The 13,093-nt window shown below is 40.5% G+C and overlaps 1 protein-coding gene across 4 annotated transcripts in view; it reads left to right on the plus strand.

Annotated features, from left to right (window-relative positions):
* Positions 1–3,623: 3,623 nt before the first annotated feature.
* Cstf2 (cleavage stimulation factor subunit 2) overlaps positions 3,624–13,093 on the plus strand; it is a 34,688-nt gene continuing 25,218 nt past the window's right edge. For 3 of the 4 annotated variants that reach the window (XM_026784917.1, XM_005358676.3, XM_005358677.2), the window contains exons 1-7: positions 3,624–3,795; positions 4,923–5,001; positions 5,486–5,655; positions 6,174–6,310; positions 6,851–6,970; positions 7,085–7,222; positions 10,754–10,874. In XM_026784917.1, the coding sequence (XP_026640718.1) occupies positions 3,738–3,795; positions 4,923–5,001; positions 5,486–5,655; positions 6,174–6,310; positions 6,851–6,970; positions 7,085–7,222; positions 10,754–10,874 (823 nt within the window). In that variant the 5' untranslated portion in view covers positions 3,624–3,737. Of the gene's footprint in view, positions 3,796–4,092; positions 4,262–4,922; positions 5,002–5,485; positions 5,656–6,173; positions 6,311–6,850; positions 6,971–7,084; positions 7,223–10,753; positions 10,875–13,093 lie in introns of those variants that run through there. The other variant, XM_013350535.2, reaches the window with a different exon arrangement.

The following is a 13,093-nucleotide window of genomic DNA, read 5'->3' on the forward strand; positions in this document are numbered from 1 at the left end:
TCCATCCAGGTTTAGTAAGTTGAGCATCCGAACTGCCTAGGCTCCCCCAAAGCCAGTATGTGCAGTAGGATCAAAAGCCCATTGCCATTGTTCTTGAGTTCTCAGTAGTCCTCATTGTCCACTACTTAAGTCCGGTTTTATCCCATGCTTTTTCAGACCCATTGCCTCCTAATTCTTAATGACTTTTACTTTCATGATTCTAATTTGTTGCACAACATAGCTGATCTTCTTACAAAAAATGTATTAGTTGTATTTTTGTGTATGAATTATTGTTTACCTATATATTTGCATGCCACATGTGTGCCTGGTGCCCATGGAGGTCAGAAAAGGGCATGTGTTCCCACAGATCTGGAATTCCTGACCCTTTTGAGCCGCTATGTGGATGGATTCTGAAAATGGAACCTGGGTTCTGTGCCAGAGCAAGAGCAATAAGTGCTCTTAACTGCCAATCATTTCTCCAGCCCCAACATAGTTGATCTTGAGATGGAGAAAATATCTCAGTGAGCCTGTACAAGCAGAATATTCTCCAGTTATGATTGCAAAACTGAGATTAAAAACACAAGTTTTTATTGGGCCATTGCTGGTGTTGTGTAGGTATCCCTTTCTTCCAAGATGGAAACATTCTACCCTGAGAGCTATTTCCTTAAGCAGAGAGCTAAACAACTCAAAATAGTTTCAGGTGTCCCTGAAATTGATCAAATTCACTAGGCCCCTCCCCCCAACAGTAAACAAGACAAGCTGCTAAGTACCCCATCAGACAAGCCCAAGGTGTAAAACAGACTCTCAGATGAGCCAGGCTGCAAAGATCCTGAGACCAGCCCAGCTGCCTGGAAGATGCAGAAACCTACCAAAGTGCCTGGAAGACACAGAAACCTACCAAAGTGCCTGGAAGCAGTTTCAGACCAACTGACTGTCCTTCCTAAGTGACTCAGATATTTGTGTTTCTTCTCCCCAGGAAAAGTCTTGTCATACAAGAGCTGGCTCTGAGATGTAGTTACCCCATGCACGGACCAGTGAGAAGCTTTTCCATCCACGAGCTAAAGCTAACAGCCCCAGAAAAAATAGGCATCAAGAAAAGAACCACAGTCTATGGCCACAAAGAAACAATTGTTGCTAACAATAAAGTGAGATTAAAAGCTGGTTGTCTCACAGACAAGCCACAGAAAGCCCAACACATTGATTCCATTCTTATGAAAAATTAAATGGGAGAATCCAGCCATATCCAGTCGAATTAGACTTCTGACCTGCAGAACTGTGAACTAACAAATTAACATTGCCACAAACTATTGTTCTGTGGAAAGATACTGTACAGCAATAGTACTTATGGGGGTCACTGCGAGCCTATGGTGGGCAGCAGAGTAAGGATCCATGGGAGGCAAGAAAGTTCACCGTGACTCAGTAGTTGGTGTTGGTTCAAACTTAGAGAGTCTGACACTGAGCAGTTTATTTTAAATAGATGCAAGCACAGCACGATTTGGAAAAAAGAAATCCCTGGTGATAAATAACTCAGTGTTGTGTGTACAACAAAGCTTAAGATATGAAGATGCTGAAACTCCCTGTAAAGTACACGTGACTTCTTCCATAAAGATAGGCTCTATAGATTAACTGAGAAAAACCAGCTCATGATAAGGGTCTGGGGGAGGATCCGGTGTTGACTCAGCCACGCAGATAGTACAAAAGTCACCAGGCTATCAACCAGGTCAGCTTCCAGCCTTGTGGGCAGGAAACCGGTTGTACATCTCTTCTCTTGAAGAGACAACACTGTGTGTTTAATATTCCTGGTCCCTCTAGTGCTTATCTGTGAGCAGAAGGACCTCTGTGCCTTCCATGAAAATTAAAACTGCGGACGATGGAGCCGATACTTGAACATGCCAGCTTTTATGGGAACTAGCATTGTATTTGTGAGAGAGATAAAGCAGAAGATATTCATGCAAAACAGACCACACAACATGGCTCTTAAGCCAGGGTCTGCTTTCTCCAGTAGAGCTGACAGAAAGTATTCCTCAAGGAAACCGGGCATCTGGTGGAGTGCGGAGTTTATCAAGTGAAACCCTGGATGTGTCAGTGTGTTACTGTTCCCAGATCTTCTATTAATCCAACCAAACCATACACACATACATCCCAAACCACTCCTGTGTGTTTCCAAACATCCTCTCTCCCAAGGGGGAGAGCTGAACAAAGAATTTCTAGGCCTCCTACTGTAGAAGAAGCTATTCCTTAACAAAACTTTGCAGATAAAAAGAATGTGTGGCTGTACCAAATGTCATAAAACTGCTTCACTGATTACAATGGTTGCCAAACTGCATAGCCCTGAGAACCACTAGAGGCACTCAATAAAAATGACTCTCCAGTTCCTTGTGTAAAATCTCACCCTTTATATAGGTTGGTGTGGGGGTCCAAGCACCCCTATTCTTAGTTGAGTATACTAAGTAAATCTTTTGCAGTTTGAAAACATTAGGTGAGAAATCTACTTAGCCATACATTCACTTAGTGAAAACTCACTACACTGAACTGCAATGCACCAAAATTCAGAATCTGTGCCTTTTACAGAGCTAGAAATACCAAGCTTTGAACAAGTCTATTATTTAAGATATCCTATGGCTCACATAGTGATTGTAAGTTGAATTGGTGATACTCTTAAACTTCCCTCTCTTTACCAGAATTACTCCTTGAGACATGTTCCACAATGTGTGTGTGTGTGTGTGTGTGTGTGTGTGTGTGTGTGCGCGCATTCTATTTGTCACATTTAAAGCACAGACTCTGCTGATACAGGAGGTACTTCCCCCCCCCCCCAGGGACTTAATCTAGGGTCTCATGCATGGTTTGTAAGCACTCTACCAATGGGCCGCATACCCAGTCCATGGAATTAATATTTTTAAGCCCATGCCTCCAATTCTGTGCTTATTGTACTACTTTGGACTTCCTTTAACCAGATAGTAGATTTTCTCAGGTGGCAGTGCTATTGACTCCTTCCATTGTTCTTTCTTTAATCCTATTCTCCTCGGGATACCTACTCTGGATTTCCTCCAACCCCAGTGGCAGGTTAGCAACCGGTTCTTGCAGTATCCCTGGAGTGTGCACAACCACAGCCAATGGCATTTTCCATCGTTTCAAAGCTTCTCTGCTAATATCCACACTGCACCAGCAATAAGAATCTGGAACCCAGGGGCTATATGAGAGAGCACAGTTCGTTCTCCCTAGGCTCTCTTATTAATTGCTGGTACTAGACTTTGTGAGTCCTCTCATTCTGCAGCCTGTCTCAGCTCTCCCTCCGTTCAGCCAAGTCTCAACAAAATAATAGGATGTATGCTACTGGAGAAGGCCTCCGCATTTCTAGTAGGATAGACCTGAGATGAGAGTGCCAGAGCTGATAGCAAATGACTTCCCTGTTATAAAGCCGCTACAGCGCGGCTTTTAAAGGCTGGGGTGAGAACCAGCGGAAATGACAGAGAGGGAAAGACAGCAAACGCAGAGCCTTCAAATTAGCATAGCCCCGCCCCGCGAAGCTTGGACAACGCCCCTTTCCCCGGGCCTTAGCCCTTCCCACTAGCCTGTCAGCCCGCCCCCGGACCAAACGCTAAGCGGGAACCCACACAGCGTGACGCGGGGAGCGGGATCCGCGGTGGCTCCTTCCAGGTGCTTCCGGCTCCCACCGGACGGAGGCGCGCTCGGCCCCGGGCTCGTTCTCCCACGGAAGTGTGTTTAGGCGCACCGGAAGCCACCTCAGGGGGTGAGCCATGGCGGGTTTGCCTGTTAGAGACCCTGCGGTGGATCGTTCTCTGCGTTCTGTATTCGGTGAGAGGATTTCGGTGGCGCCTCTCTGGGCAGGGAGGGACGTCCCCTGCGGTCCCCAGCTGGAGCGGGTGTCGGGGCGGCTGTGCCGCTTCGCCGCTGTCCTTTGACGCGGCAGCCTGGTGTACTCGTGGGCTAACAGACTCCCCCTTCCCCCCCTCCCCCCACGACACCTCGGCTCCAAGGTATTGGAGATTTTCCGCAGTGTGGTTCAGGGAGCTAGACTCTAGCGTTGGTCTTCTCTGCGTTTTCCCCTTCATGATTCTCAGTTATTTTTTAGGAGAAAAGGTGCGTGGAAACAGAGCGTTCCTGTTCCGTGCTGCTTCTCTTAGCCCAAAATACAGATTTTATTCTGAAGCCATCGACCCTATATCCACTTCCCGCCCTCTCATAAACGCGTAATATCGCTTGCTTTTTACTTGTAACGTTTCATCCAACCATAGTGGTAGCGGCCGCCTGGCATCTTGAGGTGGGTTGTGAATGAATGAATGAATGAATGAATGATTAAAGCTCAGGGACATTTTAGAGAAGCGAAACTAAGCAATTTTTAAGATTTAAACGAGTTACTTCTAAAATATGTGTCTTGCTTTTAAGCACGTTTTGGAGGCTGTAGAATTGCCTCGAATTCCAGGCCAGCCTAGAACTACATAACAAGGCGAGCCAGAGCTACATGTAAGACTCTCAGAAAGAACCAGAAGCACTGTTTGGAAGAAATGTGCCAAAGCAGTGCTTTTTAAAAGGCCTCCCCTATTCATGGCTACCCCTCCACAAGTGTGTTTATGCGTAGAAATAAAGACACGAGCCCACCCCCTTTAGTTTCTAGTTTTGGTAGTCACTGGTTGAACTCACAGTTCTGTGGGTAAATACCAGTGCTTAAGCATTGATTTTCATCAAAGTTAGGGGAAACATGCTAGTTGTCATATCTGTCCAAAAACTGTTTGGAAGACATCTTTTTTATTTAGTCTCTGGCTCTGTTCTGAGGTCTGAAAAGAAACAGTGGAAGCGGGGTTTTGGAGAACATTCAGTCAGTTGCTACATATTTATTGATAAAACTAGAAAGCCTACTGTTTACTTGCTCACCAAAGAGCTCCTTACTGTCCCAGCATTTTAATGTATTATCTGTTCCTTAGTGGGAAACATTCCTTATGAAGCTACTGAAGAACAGCTGAAGGACATCTTCTCTGAGGTTGGGCCTGTTGTTAGTTTCAGGTGAGATCCTCTTTTAAGATATTCATGGGAGATCCTTAAAAGTCACCACAGATTCTGTGATAAATATACATGCTTTATTATTCAGATCCAGTCTTAGCTGAAAGATTTCTTTCATTAAAAATGTTTCAAAAACACAAAAGCAGAGTTAGAAGGGTATCTTTTTTTGTTTTTTTGATTTTTCGAGACATGGTTTCCCTGTAGCTCTGGAGCCTGTCCTGGAACTAGCTCTTGTAAACCAGGCTGGCCTCGAACTCACAGAGACCCACCAGCCTCTGCTTCCCGAGTGCTGGGATTAAAGATGTGCATCACCACCCACCGCCCAGCCTTGGAACTCATTCTTTAGCCAGGCTGGCCTCGAACTTATAAAAAGCTGCCTGCTACAAGGGTATCTTACTGTGGGCTAAATTCGAACATGTCAGTGTTAGCAGGAAGTCAGTCTGTACGAATGTAGTATTTGTTCCTGATACTTGGTTTTGCTCTTCAGATTGGTGTATGATAGGGAGACAGGAAAACCAAAGGGTTATGGCTTCTGTGAATACCAAGACCAAGAGACGGCCCTTAGTGCCATGCGGAACCTGAACGGTCGCGAATTCAGTGGGCGAGCACTTCGAGTGGATAATGCTGCCAGTGAAAAGAACAAAGAGGAACTCAAAAGTGAGTATAAATCCAAACCATATCCATTACAAGTTACTGAAGATGAGGCAATGCAAGTTTTCCATTTGTGATTATGCTTTAGAAGATGCTGAGGGTGGTTAGCCCCTGAGGTTCCTGAGTGTATTTACCTGATGTGTATGTTTAAGCAACTTGGCTTTAGAAATCCTTCTCTTCCCTAGGAGTTGGTTTCCAGTTTAAGGGGAGTTCAGGTCCACCAAGCCTAAAGGCAGTTCCACAAATCCTTGAAATTAATGTCTTTGTCTGTTTAAATGCTTTTCTTCTGAAGTGACTTGTCAACCAAATCAGTAATGGCGTTATCATTGTGTCTGCTATCCTCTAAGAGCAGAAGGTATACTGTCACTTTCCTTTGCTGACTTTTCCTTCCGTGACTTACTTTTCAGTTCCAGCGTTTCAAGTTACGGTTGGTGCTCACAGACACTCTGGAAAATAGACACTTGAAATGACTTAAGGTGATATTTTGCCTTCCTAACTTTGTTGTTTCCTTTCTTCCTAATCAGGCCTTGGCACTGGCGCACCTGTCATTGAGTCACCTTATGGAGAGACCATCAACCCCGAGGATGCCCCTGAATCTATTAGCAAAGCAGTTGCTAGTCTTCCACCAGAACAGATGTTTGAGCTGATGAAACAGATGAAGGTGGGAGGAGGCATTAGGTTATAAACAAAACAATTTACATCAGCTTTTCAAGGAGTTAATGAACGTAATTCCCTGGGCTTAAGTAATTGAGTCTGTAGACACTACGTCTTCCACGTTTTATACACAGAGCTGTTTTTATACACAAACAGTCCTGCCCAAACTGTCCAGCATTTTTCCGTGCCCCCATAGATGTTAAATTATAGCTTTGCCCATAAGTGATAATATTACCATATTATAAGTACTTTTTCTTGCCTGCCATGGCCAAGATTTTTTTGTTCAATGTCAAAAATCAGTGCTAAATCACCAGGTGTTGTGCTAAATCACATGATGTTGTGTGCCTTAGTATCACCACTTGGGATACTGAGGCAGAAGGGTCACAGTGAGTTCAATACCAAAATGGGATACATGAAACACTGTCTCATAAAGAAAATCAATAGTAACTGTTATTGTCTTGAATATAACATTTATGAAATGAAATGGCTCAAATCATTATCAGATCCTTAGTATTGACCCTGAAGGTGAATTTTCTTACCTTCTCAGCTCTGTGTCCAGAATAGTCCCCAGGAAGCACGAAACATGTTGCTTCAGAATCCTCAGCTGGCATATGCTTTGCTACAAGCACAGGTAGTGATGAGAATTGTGGATCCTGAGATTGCCCTGGTGAGTGCTTCTGATTCTTATGTGGAAATAGTAGGATATTCTTTGAGTGGGATAAGAACTGCCTGATTGGCTTGTTAAACAGAGAGCTCATAGATGTATCTTTTCACTTTTTAGAAAATTCTGCATCGCCAGACAAATATCCCAACGCTGATTTCAGGCAACCCTCAGCCAGTCCATGTTGCTGGGCCTGGCTCAGGACCCAATGTTTCAATGAACCAGCAGAATCCTCAGGCCCCTCAGGCTCAATCTTTGGTAGGGTTTTATTCTACAGTATTTTTTTTATCTGTCTTAAAATGTTATTTTCTTTCCAGGGGAATATTGAGAGAAAAAACAGCAGGAATCAGAGCTGGTAATTAAAATTCTTAGGCGTAAGAGAAATTTCCAGATTGCAGAGCACATGCTATCTGAAAGAGTGTAGATTCCATTCCAATTTAATAAAATAGAGATCATTCCTGTAAACCCTTTTCTAGTAAGCTAATTTTTTGTGAGTGTGTATACCTGCCACTGTGATTATCACTTCAGTATTCCTTGTTATCTCATTTAATCTGCATAGCAGCAAAATGAGGCAAGTATTTTTACTGCCTCCATTCTCAGCAATAACAAAGGACCAAGCACATATTCAAAAGCATGATTGTAACCCTATAGACATAAAAATTTAATACATCTAAAGGTTGACGTTTATATAAAGAAAAGGAACTAAACACTAAAGACGAAATGGGAAAAGGATTTGTCACACATATGATGGGCAAAAGATTAATTCTAAATAAAGAGTATTTAGAATTTAGAGTGGTCATGCTCAAAGATGTCTATTGCCATATAATAGTAGCAAATATTACAAACACATGAAATGTTCATTAGTGAAAAGTGGAGAAAATTTGGTATATATCCAATGGAAAACTTTAAACAGTTAAGTAAACTACATGTATGAATAGAAATGACCTTTAGAAACCTAATGCCATATAATATTAAGGTGGGCAAGAATATGTGGTATCAGCACAGATAACTCAAAAACATAATGGCATACAGAAAGTAAAATTAAGTAAATATGGAAACATTTTCCGTATGGATATATGTATTAGCATAAGTTCTCAAACTTTTAAGTGAAATGCAAAAATAGTTCAATATTTATAAGTATGTTTTAAAGATTTTATGTTATGTATATCCGTTTTTATGCATATATGTAAGTACACTGTGCATGAAGTGTCCAAGGAGGCCAGAAGAGGTTGTCAGCATTCCTAGAATTAGAGATACAGACTATTTTGAGCTTCCATGTGGATGCTGGGAACAGAACCCAAGTCCTCTGCAAGCGAAACAAGTGTTTATAAGCATTGAGACATCTTTCGAGCCCAAATATAAACATTTTAAATGTGTATAAGAATTCTGAGTAGTTATTTAAGGAGTAGAAATATGAGGTGTAGATGAAAGCCACATAGGAAGTTATGTTGTTTATATCTTTATATCTCTATTTTTCTTTTTTTTCTTTCTTTTGGTTTTTTGAGACAGGTTTCTCTGTGTATCAGTCCTAGCTGTTACAAAGTCCTGGAACTCCCTTTGTAGACCAGGCTGACCTCGAACTCACAGAGTTCTTTCTGCCTCCCAAGTGCTGAGATTAAAGGTGTGTACCACCACCACCCGGCTACATCTCTTTTTCATAAGCAAAAAAGCTTATAAATTATTTTTAAAAATACCAAAATTAATTGTAAGCATAAACAGTTCACAAAACTGAAATTAAGTATTCAGTCTAAAAATATAAACTAAAATAAGCCACAATTTTTCACCTACTGGGTAGGCCGAGGTAAATGTGGATGAATCCGATGATGGTATAAGGCAAAAATTTGTAAACATTTTCTTAAGAAACTCAGTAAATATCGTTGCCTTTAAAAGCTCTATCATTTCTGTAATGTGAACTAATATGTAAATGTATCTGATTGTATTCCAGGAAAACCTTACTTATTATAAAGCCACTGATAGGAACAGGCATAGTGGTGCTGTAATCTTAGCACTTGTAAGATGAAGGCAGGTAGATCAGGATTCAAGGTCATCCTTGGCTACCTAGCAAAACTGAAGCCTCTCTGGGATATTTGAGACCCTACCTCCAAAAAAAAAGAAACCAAGACTGGGGGACTGCAAATGGTTCAGAAAATAAGGGTGCTTACTATCAGGCCTGACAACCTGAGGTCAATCACTGGGAGACACATTATGGAAGGAGAGAATGTATTCCTGCAAATTGTCTTCAAGTGTGCCATAGTATATACACACACACTGGATGGATGGATGGATGGATGGATGGATGGATGGATGGATGGATGGATGGATGGATGGATGGATGACAAGATGGCTCAATAGATAAAAGGAGCTTATTGCCACACCTGACAACCTTAGTTCAATCCCCAGGAGTCATATATAGTGGAAAAAGAAAACTTATGCAAGTTGTCTTCTGATGTCTGACCTCCACATGCGTGCTGGGGTGTACATGTGGACACAAAAAATTTGAGGAATATATATATATATGACAGAGTCTCTATATGGCTTTGGGACAGTCCTAGAAATCACAATGTAGACCAGGCTGACTTCGTAACTCACAAAGATCCACCTGTCTCTGCCTCCTGAATGCTGTGATTAAAGGCATGCACCACTATTCCTGGCTTGAAAAAAATTTAACTGGTTAATAGGTTAGCCAAATTTGGTGATACATACCATTAATTCTAGCACTTGAGAGGCAGAGAGCAATGCGGTGGTGGTGCACACCTTTAATTGCAGAAATCGGGAGGCAAAGGCAGGTGAATCTCTGCCTGGTCTACCCAGTGTTTGGGACAGCCAATACTGTTACATAGAGAAACCATGTCTTGGGGGAGGAGTTCTATTAGTTATTCTTGTAAACCTCTAAAATGAACCATAGAGAAAAGCAGTGATATATACAGACAAGTTAAAAAATATATAAGGCTTTGAATATCCACTAGAGGTCTTGAAATGTATCCGAAGAAAACAAGAGTGCCAGTACATTTCACTCCCTTTACCATCACCACTCACAATGATAAGGTCAGGGGTGAACATGTGAACCAGTCATGAGCTATTGGGATCCATGCTGTTTTGGACTTTATCCAACAGGTAAACCACTGCTGTTGCTTTAAGAAGCAGCTGATATGAGAAGCATCTCTACTCTGAATCTCATTCATCACTTTATTAGTAAACTGTTGTACTATATACACACTGCAGAGACATGCAGAAAGGGTAGGATAGTACTGAACTCAGACTCCAAACTGAGTTTGATTTTTAAAAAACTTTATTTTTTGCAGTTCTTTACATTCCAAAGATGTGCATAGTTCTCTATGGAATGCCTCATAAAAAGATTACATTCCTTTTCTCTCAGGCAATTTAATGTATCATTTACAAATTATATACACATTCAAGAAAGTTACATCCAAGGACAGAAATGATTAAAGCTTGAAAATTTTTTTCATAAGCAATTTTTTTCATGAAAATACAGTACCAGCAAGATTTTTTTGAAGTCTCAGTCCCTTTTTTGTCTTAAACATAAGGTACATTTTCAACTTATTTTTAGGCACCAGTCAGTGATGTCAAGGATGGGTTGTTATTTGCTGCCTTGCCACATGGATAAGACTACACTAGCCTCTATAGTAGGCATATGCTTCATTTTAACTGCATTCATATAACCAGGCTCAAGCCACGTACTTCAGTTTGCTTCTTTGGAATTCAGAGTATGTCATAAACCTAATGCTGAGGCTGCAGAGACTTGCTCACACTTGTTTTTCTCTTGGTCAGGGCGGAATGCATGTCAATGGTGCAACTCTGATGCAAGCTTCTATGCCAGGTGGAGTACCTGCCCCAGTGCAAATGGCTGCAGCTGTAGCAGGACCTGGCCCTGGTTCTTTAGCCCCTGCAGGTAACTTTCAGTTAGAGTCTTTACTATTTTATTTTTTTGCTGAGGATTTATAATAGCAACTGAAGTGCAGTTACCTATTTAATAATAGGATCTTGATATAAAATACATAAAATATGTGTGTAATTATAACGTGTTCTAGGTTGGAGACTTTGTTTTGTATTATTTGGAAGAAAAGGTCTTGCTGTGTAGCTGGAGCTGGCCTCAAACTTGGCAATCCCTCTAATTCAGATGCCCAAGTACTGGGATTAGAGGCATATGTCACCACCAGCTAAATGAAATCTTAAGTGAGACACGTGTGCTGGTCACACACTTAGATGTCACAATAGTGTCAAATTTATAGAGATTTCTGTCTGCTCTCCATTTCTGTACTTACCTTGTCATGAAATGTTAACATAGGCTATATCAGTACCTTTTCTAGACAGGTTGAGTAACTTTGTCCTATTGGATAAAAAATGGCTGTGCATATTCAATAGGTAATTAATGGGATCAACAAGCTCCATTTAATATTTAGAGATAGCCTTGCATCTCTTGGCTGCAGGGTATACTCCCCTACTCCAAATGATCATTGAACCCTTTAAAAAGACCAAGTACTTAGCCATAAATACAATTTAACAAATTTGAGGCAGTAGAGATTTTTACAGATCACGTAGTTTGGTTTTAAACCAATAAAATTAGAAATAATTAAAAGGTGAGTGGGAAGAAGTTTTGACTTGGAAAATTAAGAAACATACTATAACTATTTAAAGAGGAATTGAAAAATCATAAATAGTATAAATTAAAACAAAAAGTAATATATGTTTATATTCCATACAAATACGTATGAGAAATAGTAAAGGTGGTGTCTAAAGGAAAATGAATATTCTAAATACCCATGTTACTAACCAATAAAGTAAATTCCATACTGCTACTAATTACTTAGAAAAATAATAAACTACAAGATATCAAGAAGAGGAAATGAATGAAGATGGGGATGTAGCTTAGTGGTAAAGCACTTGTCTACCATGTCCAAAGTCTCATGTTCAGTCCCTAGCACCAGGCACAAAAAATTTCTTAACAATAAAAACACCCCAAAAAAGAACCTAAAAGCAAAACTGAGTGTATCCATAAAATTAAAATAATTAACTTTCAAGGGATGTTGAGTTTATAGTATATATATTTATGAATTCATTAAAATGTCTTGGGGAATTTTTTTTATCTATCCTACAGAGCTTGAAAATTACTAAGAAGAAAAAAAAAACAACTTATAGAAACGTGCAGGAAGAAACTGTTTAAGAGCTTTGTAAAAGAGCAAAGCCAGATGGCCAACAAAAACAGCCTCCTTTATGGTTTGGGGTTACAAATAATGTAAAAATAAAATGCCACTAAACACTCATCAGTGCCAAGTTTCAAAGAAGAGAACAATATTTGTAAAGCAATTTGTACTCATACATCATTGATAGAAATAGGAAGGTTTTCAACCTTTCAAGCAAGTAGTATAACATGAAAGATTCCTACAATCTGACCACCAGTTACACCATTGGGAAGTCAGCCTGTACAAATTAAGGTGTTACATATAATTTTTTTAATGTGGGAAATTATGCTCATAATGCCTTCTGCTATCTTTTCCTCATATTCTAAACCGTTGCGTTGTGTTGGTAATTGGTCTGAATTCAATGGAATGGAACGTTGTGACTGGAAGGAAGCTTTCGAATAATTTTAGATCAGTGGTTTCAAACTTTACTGTGTGTTAGAATCACCTGAAGGGCCTATAAAATGCAGGTTGATGGTCCCTTCTGCCAACTATAATTTAATAAATCTGAGATGCAAAACCTGAGAATTTTCAGTGTTTGCATTTTTCTTGTTGGTTGTGATGTGGCTTGTCTAGCTGGGGGCCACCTTCTGAGGACTGCCATTTGGAACAACCTGTTCATTTTACAGATGAGGAAGTCAGGAATGTAGTAATTTTATTGAGGCACTTGTTCAGAATCCCAGTTACTTAGTAGCAAGAGCTAGACTAGCACCCAGTTCTCTGGGTACTTAATCCCTAAATTTTTTAGTGCTTAGCAAGTTCAATGAAATAGGGACAGTGTGATGTATATTTTCTATTTTAAGGAAGTATTAATTAACTGCAAACAAATCAGCTTTCCTTTTGTCCCCACTCAAGAGCATTTCTTGCTCCTTTGAGGAAAAGAGAGTTATTGCTATGTGGAAGGGATCAGACAAGGATTTTTTTTTTTTTT

The sequence above is a fragment of the Microtus ochrogaster genome, chromosome X (assembly GCF_000317375.1).
Source record: "Microtus ochrogaster isolate Prairie Vole_2 chromosome X, MicOch1.0, whole genome shotgun sequence".
Taxonomy (NCBI): domain Eukaryota; kingdom Metazoa; phylum Chordata; class Mammalia; order Rodentia; family Cricetidae; genus Microtus; species Microtus ochrogaster.